Here is a 19,696-nt window from a genome sequence, read left to right on the forward strand (position 1 = left end):
ATCCCGCCGATCCCGCTCCCTGCATCCCACATCCCGCCGATCCCACTGGATCCCGCCGATCCCGCCGATCCCGCTCCCTGCATCCCACATCCCGCCGATCCCACTGCATCCCGCATCCCTCCAATCCCGCTCCACTGGGCCCTTGGAGAAGGGGCCGGGAGAGGGAAGCAGGGACCGGCAGGGAGCAAAATGGTGGCACCCAACCCTTAGGAAAAGTGCTGCTCCCCTGGAATCTTGGGATCTGGGGCTGAGCGCTTTTGGGGAAGGAGGATTGACCCGGGAGGGAGCGATCGGAGCAGCCTTTGGGAAGGTAAGGAAGGTTTTTTTCCTCCCCTCCGGCTTTGGAATCGCTGTCCTGACACGAATCCCGGGATGAGGGAGCAGCTGCCGGGCTGCAGCACGTACTCGGGAGCAGCTGCTCCCCCCTTCCCTCCCCTTCCCATTGGGCTGCCGTGTCACCAAATCGTGCTCCCGATGGATAAAGAACCAGCCAGGCCTGGCTGGGAACAAAAGCAGAGGAGGGGAGGAGGAGCTGGAGGGGGCCGAGGGGTCTTCCCGAGCTCGGGAATATCGTGGCTCCGGGCGCTGCACAAGGAGCACGTGCCCGGGGTCAGGTCCTCAGCTCTCATAAATGTGCAATAACCGGGGAGAGGAGGATTATCCCTTAATCTACATATTTATAGGGTTTAATTTGGCGGGTGGCTCTGGTGTCATGGCAGCGGGAAGAGGAGCCTTTGCAGGGCAGAGCTGGGCCGGGTTCTGTCTCCCTCACCCCCCTCTCTGTGTCGCTGGAGCAGCAGCTGCAGGAGCAGCCTCCTCACAGGCCCATCCTCATCCTTAGAACTCCTGGATTCTCCCCCTGTTGTATCCCAGGGCTGTCCCAGCACCAGGATTTTACAGCTGGAGGCACGAGCCCTTTCCCCCCCTGGGGAGGGGGAGCTCCCAGAAATGAGATTTGACAACACGAGTTTGTCACGGGGGTTGGTGGGGTTTGGTCCAGGAGTGTCAAACCCAGCTAATGCCAGGGACAGCCATGAATCCCAGCTCAAATGAAAGGGAAAAGCATCTGGGAAGTGCCCAGCTCAGGGTGGGCAGCCTGAGGCTCAGCCACCAGCACTGTGGTACTGGGGCCAAATTCCGGCTTCACTCACCCCAGGATGGGTCAGGAGCAATTCCAGCAGCTTCCAAAGGGTCACAGCCACGTGCTGTGGTTTGACTTTAGCATCTGTCCAGGAAAATCGACCTATAAATCCATGGATGGCTTTGGCCCAGGGCTGGAGGGACAGTGCTTTGGACCAGGAGGGTGCAGGAGGGGCTGCACATCCCAACCTCTGCCCAGGAAAGGGAGTGCTGGGTCAGCCTCTGGCTCCAAAATAAGGGTTGGAATGCTGGTGTCTGGGTCTTGGCATGGAATGAACCCACTTCCAGAGCTCAGCCAGGGGTTGGGAGGCACCAAATGGGGGCTGAGGTGAGGGTGGGGGTGACAATTCGGGGTCTCACCCGGGGTTTGGTCCTTGCCTTGAACATCAGCTGCCCTCCAGCAAAGCCACCTCCAAGGAGCAGCTGCTTCCCAGGTTATGGAAGGCCTTTGGAGAAAGTTTTGCTGGGCTGGGATCCTCTGAATTCCTACAGAGAAAAAAATGGGGATAATATGGAGAATGAGGATGTTACCAGGCTCTTCCGGGGTCAGGATTTGTTCCCGTGTCCCTGGCTGGATTTTCCATCTTGGCTGGATGAGGGTGTAAATGCAGGGATAGTTTGGAAGTTACTAGGGATTGCACAGCGCTCCAGGAGGGCAAATTCCCTGAGGGAATCCCTCAGGGATTGAGTTTACTGGGAAAAGGGAAAGGGCAGAGCACACGAGGGGTTGTGTGTCCTTCCCTGCTGTCCCCATTCTTTCCTCTGTCTGCCATGAAGGGACTTTTTCCTAAACATCACCTGCTCTCTCCTGTGTTTTCCCTCCACCTCCTGCAGACCCCTCCCAGAAGAGACAGGGATGGAGTCACTGGGAAGCCCCACAGAAGACGAGAACACATCCTGTAAGTACCACCCTGCCCCCTCCACGATCCAAAGGGGAATGGCAGCAGTCAGGGAGACACTTCCCTTGGATTAGCCACAAAAATTCCTGGGGGGAGGGGGAAAAGAAAGCAAGCAGAGATTTGAATCCCCTAATTGAATCTCCTGGGGGAGGAAATAGGGATCTCACAAGAAATAGGGATCTCACAAGAAATAGGGATCTCACAAGAAATAGGGATCTCACAAGAAACAGGGATCTCACACGGGCACTTCCATCCAGCCACTCCCAGTGCCTCCCAGTCCCTGATCCACCACCCAGCCCAGAACCTGGGATATCCATGAGGAAGCACGAAGGATCCAGGACCAGGACAACCTGTCAGTTGTTTTCCTTTTAACTCCAGCTCCCCCCAATACTTTAAATTTTAACGGGGCGCATCGTAAGCGGAAGACACTTGTTGCACCTGAAATCAACATTTCCCTGGACCAGAGTGAAGGCTCCATCCTCTCTGATGACTTCCTGGACACTCCAGACGACCTGGATATTAATGTGGATGATATTGAAACACCTGATGAGACAGATTCCCTCGAATTCCTGGGCAACGGGAACGAACTGGAATGGGAAGGTAAAAAGGGCTGGTTCTGTGTGAGTTTTGCACGGGCTGGGGTGGTTTTTTAGCCTCATTTTGATGACTTTTGACACAATTCACCATCAGCAGTGGAGGGTTGACAAGGAAAAGGAGATTTTAAGCTTATTTGTGTAACATTTTGGCAACAGAGCAGGATTATTAAGCACCACAAACTTGCACAGGTCAGAGCTGCGGGTGGAACGCGATCCGAGCACCATCCCCGGGGTTCTTGTCTCCAAAGCCTCTCCCTGCATTAGATTAAAGGCAGATCTGTCCCTTTTCCAGATGACACTCCCGTAGCCACGGCCAAGAACATGCCTGGGGACAGTGCAGACCTGTTTGGGGACGGGGGGACAGAGGATGGCAGTGCCACCAACGGCCGGCTCTGGAGGACCGTCATCATCGGGGAGCAGGAGCACAGGATCGACCTCCAGATGATCAAACCCTACATGAGAGTGGTGACACACGGAGGTGAGAGAGGTCCTGCCTCGGGGTGGGGGGTCTCTGTCAAGGATTCCAGGACTGTTTGGTTCCCATTCACAGGAAAATTTGCTGTTTGTTTTGTGAAGTTACACATAAGAAGCAAAAAGAGCCCGGTCTGTGCTAAAAACTGCTCTAAAAAGGGTCTGAAAATGTAGTTGCTGCAGGGGGGTTTGAATTGACAGAGAGAGGGGCTGTTCCCAACCCTCAGGCCTGGTGTGGGCAGTGATGAAGGGCCTGGGGGGGTTGAACTCCTCCAGCTTGGTGCCTGAGCTGCTCCAGAGGGACAGCAAAGGTTGACAGAGCACAGTCAGTGCTCTTTCCAAAATCCAAGCAAAGCCAAGGAACAACCCAGCTCTGACACCCCCAAATTCCTTCCCTGAACGCCAAACACAGGTTACAGCCCAAACCAGGAGGAAACCTCCTGGTGAAGGAGGTCCAAAGAGGGACAAAGCTCACCTGGAGCTGGACAGAGACATAAAAACCGCCCCGGGCCCAAATTTGACAACACAACCTCCTTCTGTTTTACCCTCAGCTCTTACATCTTTCCCTGGAAAACCTCACAGTGTTGCCTGTGTTTTTCTTTGCCAGGATACTACGGAGAAGGTCTCAATGCCATCATTGTCTTTGCTGCCTGTTACCTCCCCGACAGCAACCTGGCTGATTACCACTACATCATGGAAAACCTCTTCCTGTGAGTGGCTGGGAGGGAGAGGAGGGTGAGGGAAGCATCTCCAGGGTTTCCCTGCACTCGTTGCATCAGGGACATCAGCTGGGAATAGTCTGAATCCAGGCCAAACATCCCCAGTGTGCAGCTGCAGAGCGGGGTGAGCGTCGCTGGCCCCGGCCCCGAGTCCAATAAGTCAAAGCATTCAAACATTCCGGGTTAATGATGCCAGTGATGGACTCACATCCAGGCTGGAGCACGTGTGGGATGTTCAGCAGCTGGGAGAGAACAGGGCTGGGGTGTCCATCAGTGCCTGAGCTGCACTGACACATCCCCGGGCACCCCTCAGAGGCGCCGGGAGAATCCAAACCTCTTCCAAGGCCTGCAAACAAAAAGTCTGGGAGGCATTTCGGGGTGAGACACTTGAGGAAAGCTCCAGGGTGGCTTTTTAACAGTCTCTTGTCCCTTTTGCTCACCCGACAGGTACGTGATCAGCAGCCTGGAGCTGCTGGTGGCTGAGGATTACATGATCGTGTACCTGAACGGGGCGACGCCCCGGCGGAGGATGCCGGGCCTGGGCTGGCTCAAGAAATGCTACCAGATGATCGACAGAAGGTGGGAACCCTGCTGGGGTGGCCTCTTCCTTCTTCCCAGGCTTCTCCCCACACAGAATCCAAAAACAGTTTGGGTTGGAAGGACCTTAAAGTTCATCCAGTTCCACCCCCTGCCATGGGCAGGGACACCTTCCACCAGCCCAGGGTGCTCCAACCTGGCCTTGGACACTTCCAGGGATGGGGCAGCCACAGCTTCTCTTGGGCAACCTGTGCCAGGGCCTCCCCACCCACACATCTCTTCCTCTGCTTCTTCACAGCACTCCCAGCTGACTCTCCTCTTTTCTCACTCCCCAGAGGCTGTAATTCCTTCCTCTATCCCAAATTTCTGACTTCCTCCAGGCTCTCCTCCTGCCCTCTGCCCCCCTCCTTCCTCACGAGCCCCTTGGCAGAGCTCAGGCTGGCACAGCCCCAGAGCAGAGCAGTGTCCTGCAGCCTCTGGGCCGGGCTGGGCTTCCTGAAGGGCGTGGAGAGTTTAGGGAATGTCCTCTGGATTTGACTCCGTGCCTTGCCTTCTCCCCAGGCTCCGTAAAAACCTCAAAGCCCTGATCATCGTGCACCCGTCGTGGTTCATCCGGACGGTGCTGGCGATATCCAGACCCTTCATCAGGTGAGCAGAACGTTCCCAGGCTCAGCTGGCTTTGGAGTGGAAGTTTGGAATCACGGGATCCTGGAATACTCTGAGTTGAGAGGCTGCCACAAGGATCATTAGTTCAACTCCTGGCCCTGCACAGACATCCCAGCAATCCCACCCTGTCCCTCAGAGCGTTGTCCAAACCCTCCTGGAGCTCTGGCAGCCTTGGGGCAGTGCCCACTGCCCTGGAGAGCCTGGGCAGTGCCCAACCACCCTCTGGGGAGGAAGAACCTTTCCCTGAGATCCATCCTAAATCCCCCCTGACACAGCTTCGTGATGTTCCCCTGGCTTTAATCTCACAAATCAGATTTTAAGCTCATCTTTAGGCCAGGAGCAGCCAAGGTGAGGCTGTTCCTCCCTTGTCCTTCTCTCTGACACTTCCACAGACGACTCCAGAGGTGGTTTTGGGAGACACTGGGGTGGTCTGGACCCAGAGCAGAGTTTGTCCCAGTGGGTAGGGCGTGAGGATTTGCTGGGAAGTGAGGGAATGGTGTCCTTTTTGCCTCCTGCAGATATTGGGAGGAGCAGTAATGTGGGGTCTCACCACAGCTTTTAGACTCCCCCCCTGGCTTTTAGGGGGGAGGTGGGCAAAGGTGCAGAGGTTCCATCAGGAAAACCCTGATTTCCTGTGAAGGGAACATCACTCCAGGGCCTCCTTGGTGCACTGTTTCTCTCTCCCTGCCAGTGTGAAGTTTATCAATAAGATCCAGTACGTCCACACCCTGGAGGAGCTGGAGCAGCTCATCCCCATGGAGCACGTGCAGATCCCAGACTGTGTCCTACAGTGAGTGCCAGAGGGGCCCTGGGGCAGCTCTGGGGAGGGGCAGGACAGACATCCCACCTTGTGTTGAGTCAAAATCCACGGATTTGCCTGGGGCAAACCTTGTCTCATTCATGTCTCACACTGTGCCAGCACAGAGCTCCTGTCACCTTCAGAGCAAACATCGAATTTTGCCAAGAGTGAACAATCTCCATTTAAAGAACATTTCCTCTTTCTTGCAGATATGAGGAAGAGAGGATCAAGGCCAGAAAAGAAAGGTAAAATTAATTTTTAGGGGGGTAGGGTGGAGAGTGGGTTCATTTTCTTGGGGGGTTGTTGCTTTCTCCCATCACTATTTGTGTTATAACCAGTAAGTTCCACGTTCCTCCCACCCCGAGATCCTGCACTGATTTTCTCTGAGTCAGTAAAAGCTGGAGGAGGGAGAAGCTTGATTAAAAGGTTATTATTTATCCATAGATTAGAAGGCTATTTATCCACAGAACCTCTGAACCCCACACATCTTCATCACACGCTGTCTGTGCTCCCAAAGGTCATCAGACACCCCTCTCTGTATAAAACGGGCACATTATCCCTATTTGAGCAGCAAACTGACCCTAAAGTGAGCCCTTGTGCTTGTTTTAAAAGCCACTTCATCCCTTGTGGAGTGGCATGAAGAGGGACTTCAGTTTGTGCAGTTTGTTTGGTTTCATTTTCCAGACCTGCTCCCTCCCCGGTGCTTTGGGGTCAGAAGTGCTGCTGGGAGGGCTGGGCATGAGCAGGGATGATTCCAGGGAAAACAAGAGGCAGAGAAGGAGAGAGGAAAGACCCAGTGGGTCAGCACAGGTGCCTCAACCCCTCCTGGTGCTGGTGCCTGAGTGGGAGATGCCAGTTTGGGAGGATTGAGTTGTCCAGCCCAGCTCCTGGAGCACGAGGGCCACCAGGGCTGGGGGTTCCAGGGACTGGAGACCATTGTTGACCTCTCCAAGGTCCATCCATCACCCCAGAAGGGCCCTGGATTCTCCTCTCCATCACCCCAGAAGGGCCCTGGATTCTCCTCTCCATCACCCCAGAAGGGCCCTGGATTCTCCCCTCCTTCCCACTGTTCACCTCGGGGCGATGATTCCAAAGGTGATTTGTGTTTACAGGGCAGAAGAGAAACAAGACATGGCCGAGAGGGAAAGGTAAGGACTCTGTTTGATTTATCCCTCAGCTCAAACAGTGTCTGGGGGTGGGAACAGCCCCACGGATTGGGAACACCCCCAGGAGATGGTTGGATCCAACAGGACATTCCCAACGTGTTCAGGAGCTGGTAAAGCCTCTCCTCTCCCGGGCAGCTCCGGGTGCCACCAGCACTGTGGTGTCCCCGACCTTCACCTCTGCCAGCGGGTTCCTGACCCTGCTCCGTGCAGGGAGTGATCCCAGAGCTGAGCCAGAGGCCCTGGGAATGCTCTCCTGACGTTCAGGGGGAGCATTTGCAGGGTGGAGCAATGCAGAGGGTTCAAATGCTGCTGCTGCTGCTGCTGCTGGACACGTCTCCCTGTGGGCACAGGGGGCAGAGCCGGGGCTGTAACTTGAGATGGGAAAGAAAATTCTAGAGGGGTTTGGAAGGGCAGTGCCAAAATCCTACACCAGGAGAATCTGGCCTGGTTTTGGCTCTGCTTCAGAGCGATGCAGCCTCTCTTTTCATTCTGTTTGACTCTCCTGAGGGGGGAACGGGGAATATTCCTGCTGTTTTCCCAGAGAAAAAGGAGTTTTGACCATTGAATCGTTCTGAGAAATAAGAGGAGCTCAGGGCAAAGAGAGGGGCACTGGTTTGTGGAGGAGATTCACTCACTGTTGTGCTGGTTCTCTTCCCAGCAGGCCTGTGCCTCCAGGAGAGGATCAAGAAACCAGGTTTGAGCTGGATGGATCTCCCCCTTTGTTTGTCTCTGTGACAGATTTCCTGGCATTTGTAATCCATGAACAAGAAAGCCCAGCCTGAGTTAGACCCAGGATCCGTCCCCCTGGTGCCACTCCTGGGCACCCAATGGGCCCCTCTGCCCGTTAAAGCCACAAAATGCCTCATGTTTGTCCCCAGGACAGTTTTGTAAATGATTACACCCAAATTTACCCCAATTTTGTTGTGGTGGGAATAATAAAAAATTTTTACCTCAGTTTGCTGCCTAAAAATAACTCCTGTCTCTCTCTGTTCCTTCCCAGTATGTCCTGAATGGGAGCAGGAGGTGGATGGATGGAGTGGAAGGACACAGCCTGGCAGCCACCCACGGCAATGACCTTTGGGGACAAAACCTTGTCACCATCTTATTCCAAGTCCTGTAAGATCCCAGAGCCTGCCTCCTCTGTCTCCAAGATGCAAAGCTCTTTAACCTTTTTTTGGAAACATTTTACCTTAAAAAAAAAAAAAAAAGAAGAAGAAGAAGGACAACAATCAAACAAACAAAAAACCACCCCACGAAACAAAGCAGGCCAAGAAAAGCACTTTTCAGGACAGGTTCTGGCGTGTTTCTGGAATGGTCTGTGGAGAGCTGTGACACAGTGCAAATACACACCTTGTAGTAAGTTAAGAGCACCCTCTAATCCATTAGTCCCCAGCCCAGAAAGAGATTTATTTTGTTGGTTAAATTATAAACCCACCTGAACTCGCTGCTGGCCAGCGCGGAGACGGTTTTGCTTTAAAGCTGCACCCCCAGGTTCCTCCCCAGCAGCCCGAGAGCCCAGGGAATAACTAATACAGGCAATGAAAAGAGCTTTTCCCTCCTTTTTATAGCCAGTGTGTGTTTCTTCCTGAAAATACCAAGTGCCCACCAGCCTTGGCTGTCCCAGTGAAGTCGTTGCCAGCTCCTCAATCCTCATTCCCGGGAGGAAATGCCACGTTTTGGGGTTGGGTTTTTTTTCCCTGATTTGTTCTATTCCGGTGTGTAAGGCACTCTGGGAGCTCTGAAGGAGTCCCCCCATGGAATGGCAGCCTCCACAGAACCTTCCTGGGAGCATCTTCTCCACGCACATCCCAAAAAAGGTCTGGGTTCGGGAGGAGCCCCGCGGACGGGAACGGTTTCCACGCCTCGTCTTCGTCTGGATGTCACGGCCCTGGACAATCACTCCCTGTCAGATACCTCCCACTGCAGAGACAAGCTGCTAAAATGTTGGAAGTTTCCCTCCTGAAGGCCCTCATCCATCAGCATTCCTGCCTGGAATATCCCACCCCACGGGACCGGGTCCAGCTTCCGTGGCCGAGAGGTGCAGGTGTGACGTTGACTCCGGAAATTTGGATCTGGGAACTCGTGAGGATCCTGTGAGCAAAGGAGGGAGGGAAAAGTAAATTAAGGAACAACCCTCTGGCCAAAATTATTTGGAAGTTACTTCACCAGACCCAGGTTACATCCCCATCCCTGGGAGTGTCCAAAGCCAGGTTGGAGAAACCTGGGATAGCGAAAGGTGTCCCTGCCCATGGCAGGGGGTGGGACTGGATGAGTTTAAGGTCCCTTCCAACCCAACCCATCCTGGGATTCTGGGATCAGGTAAAACCCCTCCCAGACACCTGCAGATGGAGAATCACCTGCCTGTTTCACCACTTAGAGAATATTTCCAGGAGAATTCTGGCCGAGCAAGATTTCCCTCAAGACAGGGACGGATCCCTCTGGATACACAAAGCTGCTCTTTTTTTTTTCCTTTCACTGAGTAAAACCACCACGGGGTGAGATCTTTATTTCCCTGAATGCTACAAAGAAGCACCAAATATATCCTTCTTAAGGTTAGTTCTCCTTTGAGACCCGTCCTCGTGCTGGATGTATTTGCTGACCAGACCTTTGCATGAAAAGCAGAGCACCCACAGCACCCACCCAGGATGGGTGAAGATGGAAAAAAACCTCCCCATTCCATCTCACTGGCATGTTAATAACAAGCACCAAACAAGCAGCGAGCTCCACAGCTTTCTGGAAACATCATTTTAAATTTATTTATTATTATTATTATTTTTATTATTATTATTGTTGTTATTGTTATCGACAAAGGATTTCAAGGCCAGGTTGGAGCAACCTGCTCATGGAACTGGATGAGCTTTAAGGTCCCTCCCAAACCCAAACCCATCCTGGGATTCTGTGAAGTGAATTCTGGGCATGAAAAAACCTCCCCAAACCCCAAAAACCTTCAGGTTTTTTTTGGGTTCTGCCAAGGGACATCTCCCTGCTGAGCTCCCAGCCAGGGAACTGTCTGGAGGCAGCAGCAGCAGCCAGGAATTCCCAAATAGAATTCCCAAATATAGAATTCCCAAATAGAATTCCCAAATATAGAATTCCCAAATAGAATTCCCATCTGCAGAGCTGGCTCTGTCAGAGGGGCTGAGCAACCCACTGAAATTAAGGAAAGGGCTTTTCCTGATTCAATTAATTTGAGCTCCCGACCAGGAACAATCATAAATCTCCTCGTGGTCTCTGTGAATTCACCATCTCCTGACTGATAACACTTAAATTTGATTTTCCTCTTTTCTTTTTGAGGCTGTTTTTTAATGAATTTAGACAAAAAAACCCATCAGCTTTCCACAGAGGACACGGTGCAGTCGGGCCCTGCGAGGGAGGTTTGCAGTTATACAGTGAATAAAACGGATAAAACATTCAATAATGATGTAAAAATCCAACTCTAGGAAGCTTTTGTGGGCATCAAATCCATTAAAAACGTTCACAACCTCATGGAAAATGTTGCTGTTCTGGAAAACATGGATGTGGAAGATCAGGAAACTTCGATTTCCTTCAGTTTTGGGCCCTGGAAGAACAGAGAGGCTCTGGATCCTCAGCAACCTCCACCCCACAAGAATGTGGGGTTTTGGGTTGTTTTCTTTCTTTCCAAAGACACTCTGCCTACACTGTCAGAAAAAAAATGAAACTAGAGGAATGTGAGGATGAAACTTCATTTTTTTTCCCAAGTAGTTCCTTCAGGAAAAGGGAATTTCCGCCGTGGAAAGGAGAGGTCACCGATTTCCCCTTCAAGATCCCTCCTCAGTCAGTTGTTTCAATGCACAAAAGTCAATTTAAAAGTTCTTTTTTTTTTTTTCAAGAAGTGCACTTTCTGAGGGAGTGGTATGCACTGTGTTTTAATTTTTTAAGAGGATTTTATGAGTGTCTAAAGTTTTATGTTCCTGGATGGATGGATGGATGATGTTTATGTGTCTTTTCCACACAGAGAAGAACCTGCAGCCCACAAAGGATGAATTAAAGCTGAAATATAAAAACTGCAACAAATTTAAAAAATAATTCCCTTCTTTCAGACACTGATTTTAGGTATTACTTGCCTAAAAAAAAAAAAAAGCTACAAATTCTTGGACAGAAACACAGAAAGTTGTTGGTGTCCCTTTCCCAAACACGGAGGGACAAAACTCAGCTGGGTGTGGATAAACCTGAATTGTTGCTGCTAAAAGTGTATTTATATCATAACTTTGACTGGAATATAGACCTAAAAATAGGTTTAAAATTTAAGATTAAATCACCTGCACCCCTTTAGCAACCCTGCTGGACTGGCCAGTGTCCCCAGTGTGCTCCAGGCCTCGTTTCTGCCTCATCAACCCCCCTCCGGAGGATCAATATTTGGACTTAATATTCAGTGTATTGCACAAAACAGCTTCTGCTCCCGGATTCCACCTTAAGGAGGTGGGTTTTTTTCCGTGGTGAATCCATGGAAAGCCACATTTGAGCCCCAGGAGAAGTTGTTTTGTGCTCACAACAATCTCTCTGTTCTTCCCTCGGGGTGGATTGAACGGGCTGAACTTCGCAGCCCGAAAAAAAAATCAGATTTCTTCCTCTACACTCGATTCCAGGCTGGGAATTTCACCTTCCCATCTCCTCCAGGTTGCCAGGGGATTTGTCCCAGGCACTTCTCAGATCCCAGAACTACTCTGGTTTTCTGTTTTTTTGGGGTTTTTTTTTCATGGAGGATCATCCAGATTTGGGACCGTCCGAGAAATTTTCATCCCAAATCCCAAGGAAGACACCAGGAATTAAAACTGGGCTGCTGCTGCTGTATATTCCAGTGGGATCTAATCCAAGTTTTTTCTGTACAGTACTGTGTAAATGTGAGTGGATATTTAGAGCTTCCCTCATGGCACTTTTTCCATCCCATTTTTTGGCCAGCACCTGGATGAGAGACCCCGGTGGGAAAAGGTTTTAAAAGTGATAAATCCTCTTTTTTTTTTTTATTTTTAGAGCTCTAGGGATTAAAAACCACGGGAGTGAAGGAAAGGCAGGTGGGAATAACCTGCCAGGGGGTGAAAAGGGGGACAGAAAAGTGGCTCTGAACACACAAGCACATGTTTTTTTCTCTTTTGTGGTCCCTGATTTCCTGGCAGGCAGAAATGCAGCACGTTACTGGTAAAAGTGAATTTTCCGACTCACCATGGCAAGAAACCACAGTTCCACAGTTTCAGGTTGTTTTTAGTTTTCCTTTCCAGTGGGTCCTTTCAGCCCAAACCGACCTGTAAAAAAAAACAACCCAAACAAACCAACAAAAGGTGTGAAATGTCATTTTTCTACAGTGTTTGTAATTAGGTGGTTGGTGGTAGCAGACCTAGATCTCTGTTCAATATGTACTCAGATTTTTTTTTTTGCTTTGTATTATTCCATAAAAATCTGTGGATATTCAATTAAAATGAGACTAATCCTTCAGCAAAACTGCATCCCCCTCTCTTTTATTTTTTTCTTTTTCTGTTTTTTTTTTTTTTTTTTGTCAGTAGTTTTTATTTAGACTTTGGCTCCATGTGGAAAATATGATGGAAATTTTTTCCTTTGGATGCTGCTCCCTGGAAGAAAGGCACTCAAAGTCCTCCCTGGAAATTCTGACACTGCAAAATTAACATTTCAAAGTGGTTTTTTTTTTTAATGAAAATAACTTCTATTCTGGAGGATGATCTTTCCCAGATTCCTTCAGCTTTAGCAAAGAGTCATGGAAAAAATTGCTTTCCTCGGGTTTCCATCAACTCCACTCATCTCAAGGTTTTTTTTTTAATCACACTTTATTTTTACATCTGCTTTTATAATCCAATTAGGAACGTGATTGGGAATTAAATCAGAATTATAATTAAATTACAACACCAAACAAATACAAAAAAAAACCAACTCAAAGCTGCTTAAACAGAAAAAAAATCCAAATCCCAATAAACTTTTTTATTCAATATAAATTTTTATATTTTTAATATAAAATTTATATATTTATAAAATTTATATATTTATAAAAATTATATATTTATAAAATTTATATATTTATAAAAATAATTTTATATTAATTTTATATTAAATTATTTTACAAAAATAATGAAGTATTTAGAGGAAGGTGCTAGAGCTGCTTAAGTGGGTTTAGATAAGTTATTACCACATGTCAATTAATGAATTGAAAATATGAATATACAGGTCTCCCTATTGCAATTTTCTATTCTTCTGTACATTCTGCTGCACTTTTATGTTACTCTTTACATTCATCAGACTTTAAAAGCCAAAAAAAGATCATCCTGGGAAACAGGGAAGGCCTTTCAGGATGAGTTGGGCACTCACCTCACTCCACTCTACAAGTGATAAATATATTTATATTTATTTATATTCCTTTTATCCAGGCTGGTGGCACCTGGGATTAAGACCAACAAAATGTCAGGTTAATTTTCCAGATGTTTTTTCCTATTCCACCCATGGAATTTTCGTGCCTCATTTCATTTTAATTTGCTGCCTGAAACCCACCCAGATTTCCCGCTGCCTTTCTGGATCTCACATTTGCTTCCTCACCAGCTCTAATTTTAAGGCAGGAAAACTTGAAAAAAAAATAAGAAAAATTATCACCACAGCGAGGTAAAAATAGTTTTTAAAAGCCTGGTTTGTTTTTTCCTCCAAAGCAGAAAAATCCCTTCCTGTTTCGACCTTGGAGCGACAAATCAGTGAGTGACAAATCAGTGTTTTCCCACCCCCTCAGTGCTGGAATCTCTCCTGTCACACGAGTTGTGAATTAAACTGTCATCCAAGTGGGAATCTCTTCACCCACGTGCAGGTTCTTCCCTTCACTGAGGCTCCTGAATGAAATTATATTCAAGATTGTGCTAATTATGGCACAGAATATTCCCAGAGTATTCCCAGAGTGGCTGATCCTGATCCCTCACAAACAGGAGCCAAAGATTCCCCGTTTAAGACAATTAGAATTTCCCTCCTAAACAATTAAATTCCATGTTAGGGGGGTGAGATCCCACCCTGTTTTATCAACTTAAAAATGAGATATTGAGCCTAAAATTAGTTTAGTGGATGACAAGAGATGATTTCACCTGCCTTGGGAGGGGATGAATCACTCTGTGGTGAGGTTTCTCCTTCCTCACTGCTCTGGGAATATCCAGTTTTACACCACACACCCCCCCATCCTTTGGGATTCACCCCTGAAAAAGTGAATCACACCCCAGGGGAGGAAAACAAAGGGATAACACGAGTGGAAAAGAGAAAGTGCTGGAACATCCCTTCCCTTCCCAACACACACTTTGATCCCTCACTTTGTCACCTTGGGTTAATTCCTGGGTGATGGGGGGACTTGCTGTTGATTTGAGCTTTTGTTGGACAATCCCACGGGCTCCAAAGCTCTGGGTTTCCCTGAGTCACCCCAGGCTGGAGATTAATCAGGGAATGCTGCTGGAAAGCCGAGTTTGGAGAAGAGATTTGAGGTAGGAGAGGAAGCCAACACATTCCAGTCGTGGCTTTTCAGGCCCTCACGGAACATCCACCCCAGAAAAGTCCAGTCTTTGGACAGAATAATGCCCAAATGTGAGGTGTAAGAGGAAGATTTTGTACCTGGAATGGCAAGGAAAGAGAAATTACAGGTGATTCTTGCACCACACCGACCCATTTCGACATTGTTTTCGTTCCTTGAAGGCCAAAATGTTTCAGTTCCCTGAATTGTTGTGTTCAGACTGTTTTTAGTACTTGGAGCTGCAGTACAAACAAATCAAGGTTAGTCATTAATGGTTCTATCACCATGAACCCTGGCCTAAATTCCAAATATTTATTTATTTATTTATTTATTTATTTAGTAACCCCTTCTCCTGTGGAGAGATCCCACCCCCCAAAAATCCACCAGGATGGTCTGGCAGGGGTTGGGATGGAGCAGGAAACAGGGAGGAAGGATTGGGAAGAAGCTGGGAAGGAGTTCTAAGGATGTGGAAAAAGCAGAAAATTATTGGTAACATTTAGAATTGGTAGAAAAGGTGTAAAAGTGATAATACATCCAGGAATTCACCTCAGGTGGGTGAGAAAAAGGAATCCTGTGGTTTCCTTTCCTCTCCCCGAGCCCAGAGGAATTATTTCCTCTCTTGAGGCTCCTTTTTTTTTTGAGCTCCAACAACCCAAAGGGCTTCTCCTTGGAATCCTTCCCCTCAGGAATTCCCCCTGGGACAAGGAGTGTCTCCAAAGGGGCAGGTGCAGTGGGAGGATGGTGGCCTGGGAATTCCAGAGGCACAAGGGCCAGGGAAACCTCCAACCAGGAATTTTTAACAGCAGGAGAAGGAGAAGTTCCCTCTGCTGTCTCTCTGTTCCCTCTTCAGGCTGCTTTGGAAGAGTCTGTCAAACCTACCTGGGAATATTTGGGAATGTTGGATGGATCATGTCATGCTGACAACACGTTTCCCAGCTCAGCTCCTTCCCTGTGTGTCTGCTGGGAAAAACCTCAGCACTTATTCCATGTTTTATTCCTTCTCTTCCTTCATTTTCCTGCTCCCTCTCCTCTCATCCATCAGCACAGTCCACACTGGCCAAAAGTGAGGAGTAAAATTAGACATTTCCTCTCCTGGAATATAAACCAGAGAGATAAAAAAATTGGGATTCTGTTACTCTTTAAAAATGCTTTTAATTCCTTGCTACTTTAATTTACAGCAATATAATTTAATGTCAAACATCCACAAACACATTCCAGCTGTCCAGTGACACTGGAAATTTCTGGCATCTCTGTAAAGATTTATCCCTGGAATTACTGCAATGGTTACCTGGCACCACACAGATCCCCAAATAGGGCATTTCTTGCATATTTTACCCATTTGTGCCTCTCTAGGCACGAATTCCATGACACAAAATTCCACTGGACTCGAAGGAAGGTCCTTTCTTGGAGCATCACAGTCAACGGCTCCAAAGGGCTCCAGGGAGGAAAAGTTTGGGAAGAGCAGTGTGGGGAGTGAAACACCTGTGTAATCTGATATTTTGGGAACTGAGAATCCAGAAGGATTCCTCCTTCTCTGGGTGGAATTCCTCACTAAGCACCTGGCTGCCCCTAGGCTCCACTTTTCCCTTCCCTCTCACTTCAGATTAATCTGCTCCTTTTATTCCCTTCCCCCTCTTGTTCTTCATTCAGGCTTTTCATGGAATCTTGGAATATCCTGAGTCGGAAGGAACCCACAGGGATCATCCAGTTCAACTCCACCCCTGCACAGGACACCCCAACGTTACATTAATTAACTTCCTTATTCCACTACCCAAATTTTCCTCACTGTGAGCTGCTGGAGGTTCACAAAGTGCTGCTCTCATGATGTTCTCCCATTTTTCCTTCCAATCAAAACCCACCTTCCTCCAGGGAAGGTTCAGGAACCTCCCCCAGGCCTCGGAGAAGGAGGAAAGGACAAATAACCCCAAATTTCCACGTTCCTGAGTGAAAATTACTCCCATTCCTTGCCTCTGACGAGGAACCTTGGCCTAACCTTGGGGCCATCAACAATGTCTTATGATTAGGGAGGGATTTAAACCTGGGAATTAAAGCTGCAGGAGGGATGAGTCACATTGTGCAGCAGAAAGGTCAGTGGGCACCCAGAAAACTAAACCAGCCCAGGGCAGCACCACCCCGACGGCTCCACGGCTCTTCAACTGCCTCCTGCTAAATTTAGCTCCCTTTTTTAACAAAGAAGATTAATATTCCCTTTTAGTAAACATTGGTATCCTAAAAATAACGTGGAGAGAGAGGGAACATTCCCTGTCTTTGATTCAAGCCCGGCGGTGAATGGCATTTGTGTGAGTAAAGTGTCGGGGCAGATAACGCAGCTGGGGGATAAACAAGCCCCCCAAAAAAGGAAGTTTGAGGTGCCCAAAATGTAACTCACCCCAAAAAAAAAGCGTTTCTGAACATGTGTCGTTTGCATAAGTCGTGTTTTTACGGTTTGGGGGAAGTTTGGGGTGTCTGGGGAGTGGAAGTGTCACCGTCGGTGTCACTCGGGAGGGAAGGAGCCAGGAGGCAGCTGGAATGTGAGCTCCAAAAACAGGCAGGCACATGGCACCTCCAAAGGGAACAGCCAGGAATTTGGGAATTCGAGCTATGTGGGTGAATGCCACCTCCCTCCTGGGATGTTTGGGGGCACGAGCAGGGAGAGGGGGGGAGAGCAAAAACCACGGCAAGGAGCTTAAAACCAAACTCAGGGAAAGGCAGGAACGTCCACAGGGGAGGTGAGGGGGAAAAAAGGTTGAAAAAGGAGATTTTACACCCAGGAAAAATGAGGTTTGCACTTGACAGGAATAAGATTTGGAGCGGTGAGGGGCAAAAAAGGTTTAAAAAGGAGATTTTACACCAAAAAAAGAGCTTTTGCACTGGACAGGAATGAGATTTGCAGCTGTGAGATTAAAAACAAAACCCACACCACAACAATAAAGGTGCCTCCTGTCCTTCATCCCCCCTGTTTTCAGAAGAAACAGAGTGTTATAATTCCTTGTGGAGACAGTGGGAGGATGCTCTGGAATTCCCTGATCCCAAACAGCTCCTGCCACAGTTATTGTCAGCTCTCTGCACTGGAAATCCATCGTTTCTCTTTATATTTTCCAGGGATAAAAACCCCACCTGGAATCCTGAACCGTGTTTCCCCCCTGGCAAATCCAGCTGGGCAGATCCCAAACTTCACTCCTGAGGGCAGCATGTTCCAAAAATATTTGGATTTGCAGGTCTCCAGTGCAAAGAACCGGAGCAGAGGTGACCAGAGCCCGGTGTCCCTTTAGGATTCCAACACAACTTTGGAGCCTCCTGGGGTTTTTTTTCCCCCTCTAAATGTGGCAAAATAATCCCTGGAATCTGGTTTCTTAACCCAGACACTTTCCTAGCTCAGGGATGGGAGGGAAAAGCAATAAAGGGCATCAAAATGTCGAGCAGGGAGGTGATTTTAGGTCAGTTTTTCCAGTTTTTTTTCCCAGCTGAGAGGTTGATGTGGGGACTCCCCACTGCAAATGCTGGGAAGCTTCTGGAAATGCAGCTTCCCTGGGAGTCCTGGCTCACTCCAATCCAAGAATCCAAGCTCCAGATTCCTCTGGAATGACCACTTCACCTTGGAAAAGATGGTGAAAGTGTAATTACGAGTGGTTTCTCTGGGAACAACCAATGGTCCATTAATATTGACCATAAAAAAAAAGTGGAATCACCCAGAATTAAGACTGGAAAAGCTCATTTGCTCTGTTCCCACCCACAAATTTATCAGGTTCTACCTTTAAACCCCATTTCTTTTCTTGCCTTTCACCTCTTCACTTCAAGACCTCCAGAATCTTGACCTCTGGCAGTTAATCATTTCCTAATTTGCAGCTCTTGTTTATTCATGGTCAAAGCACTGGGCCTTGGCCTCGTGGTTGAGGAGCAGAAAACAGCTTTGTAGAGAAAAATAAACCTCTTTTTTTCTATTATTTTTAGCCCAACGGGCACAGCTGGGGCAAGACAAAGGAGGGTTTAGGCCACAGACACTTTCCTCAGGTCTGAAAGAAGAAAAATTCAAGTTGAATTTAAACAATTAACAGCTTGGGAGCAGCTCTGAATAAAAGCTGATGTTGTTAAATGGTTGCATAATTTCAGGAAAAGTATCCATAAAATACTGGGGGGATTAATGAGGGGATAATGGGCCAAAGGAGGTGCCATTTGCTGCCAGAACCAAAAGGTTCTGTAGGATCCTAGAGAAACCCTATTGCTTAGGGAACATCTGAATATCTATATTTTTACAGGAAAACTTCCAAAAAATGTGCCCTCATGCCCCAAAGTGTGTCTTGATCTGGATTAGCCACAGTTTGGGAGGCTGGAGCTGTGCCCACCCTGCCCTGGGGAGGGGGCATTTTTAGGAATTAAAAACCCTTCCCTTGGACTCCTGGGGGGGAAATCCTGGATATTTGGATTTTTTACTGCAAGAGCTGAAAAGCTCAAGGCAAAACACTTCCCAGCCAGTGAGCAGGTGATGGAGGCACTACCCAAAAATCAGAATTAAAGCAGAATCTCTGCACTGCTGTGGGCACAGGGAACTCATCCCACGGTCCAGCTGCTTCCCACTCATCCCTTGGGACAAGGACACGGGGCCAGGATCAGCTCTGCAGATCCCAAAGCTGCAAAGAAACCCAACAGGACCCCAACCCCCTAAATTTTGGTGTTACTAAATTTTTTTTACAGTTACAACCCGCTGCAGGACAAAGGAACCTTTAATACTTTTACCAGTGGCCTTTTCGTCCTGTCCCAGAGTGATTTTATAAAGGCACACAATGGTTTGGGTGATTGAAGGCAAGATATTATTTAAATATTACAGAGTTCACGTCTGAGAGAGAAAAAAAAAATGCTGTTGGCAGCTCTGCCTTCACCTGGCATTGCTGAGACAATTTTAGAAGCAGCTGGAATAATTCAAATTAAAGCACGGGGTGAGAAAGTAGCTCAGGTTGATTGAACTTACCTTAAAAAGGTTTATTTTACTTAAACAAACTGTGCAGGAGGAGACTCGCTGGATACATAATATTTTAGGGCTTTGTCAAATAAATATATCTAAAATGAACTGTTCCAAAAAGTTCCTCCTAAAGAGTCAAAGGGAGACAGTCTGGGTGGATTCACTGCTCAGCCTCTCCACACTCCCAACAGCTTGACTAAAAGGAATAAAAAAAAAATAAAATTAAAATGAAGTTTCCTCCCTCCCCC

General features: G+C 48.1%; 1 protein-coding gene and 1 long non-coding RNA gene across 8 annotated transcripts in view; one reads left to right on the forward strand and one right to left on the reverse strand.

Annotated features, from left to right (window-relative positions):
• Positions 1–12,450, forward strand: part of ATCAY (ATCAY, caytaxin) — a 17,215-nt gene extending 4,765 nt beyond the window's left edge. The window contains exons 1-12 of one of the 3 annotated variants that reach the window (XM_017839041.1): positions 54–310; positions 1,975–2,039; positions 2,418–2,639; positions 2,928–3,113; positions 3,714–3,816; positions 4,273–4,404; positions 4,924–5,010; positions 5,720–5,818; positions 6,037–6,072; positions 6,940–6,975; positions 7,652–7,687; positions 7,994–12,450. In XM_017839041.1, the coding sequence (XP_017694530.1) occupies positions 1,997–2,039; positions 2,418–2,639; positions 2,928–3,113; positions 3,714–3,816; positions 4,273–4,404; positions 4,924–5,010; positions 5,720–5,818; positions 6,037–6,072; positions 6,940–6,975; positions 7,652–7,687; positions 7,994–8,003 (990 nt within the window). In that variant the 5' untranslated portion in view covers positions 54–310; positions 1,975–1,996 and the 3' untranslated portion in view covers positions 8,004–12,450. Of the gene's footprint in view, positions 1–53; positions 311–1,974; positions 2,040–2,417; positions 2,640–2,927; positions 3,114–3,713; positions 3,817–4,272; positions 4,405–4,923; positions 5,011–5,719; positions 5,819–6,036; positions 6,073–6,939; positions 6,976–7,651; positions 7,688–7,993 lie in introns of those variants that run through there. The other 2 variants (XM_017839038.1, XM_017839039.1) reach the window with 2 other exon arrangements.
• Positions 1,524–19,651, reverse strand: LOC108509548. 5 transcript variants are annotated; one of them, XR_001878643.1, is made up of 7 exons: positions 19,458–19,651; positions 15,371–15,583; positions 14,306–14,730; positions 12,175–12,254; positions 8,429–9,084; positions 7,944–8,182; positions 1,524–1,626 (listed from the first exon to the last, which is right to left on the reverse strand). It is a non-coding gene; the product is annotated as an uncharacterized LOC108509548 (long non-coding RNA). The 5 variants fall into 5 exon arrangements; XR_001878641.1 differs by lacking the exon at positions 1,524–1,626 and adding an exon at positions 6,967–7,364 and having other exon boundaries at positions 14,306–14,592; XR_001878642.1 differs by lacking the exon at positions 1,524–1,626 and adding an exon at positions 6,967–7,364 and having other exon boundaries at positions 14,593–14,730.
• Positions 19,652–19,696: the final 45 nt, after the last annotated feature.

The sequence above is a fragment of the Lepidothrix coronata genome, unplaced genomic scaffold (assembly GCF_001604755.1).
Source record: "Lepidothrix coronata isolate B3197 unplaced genomic scaffold, Lepidothrix_coronata-1.0 Scaffold371, whole genome shotgun sequence".
Classification (NCBI taxonomy): domain Eukaryota; kingdom Metazoa; phylum Chordata; class Aves; order Passeriformes; family Pipridae; genus Lepidothrix; species Lepidothrix coronata.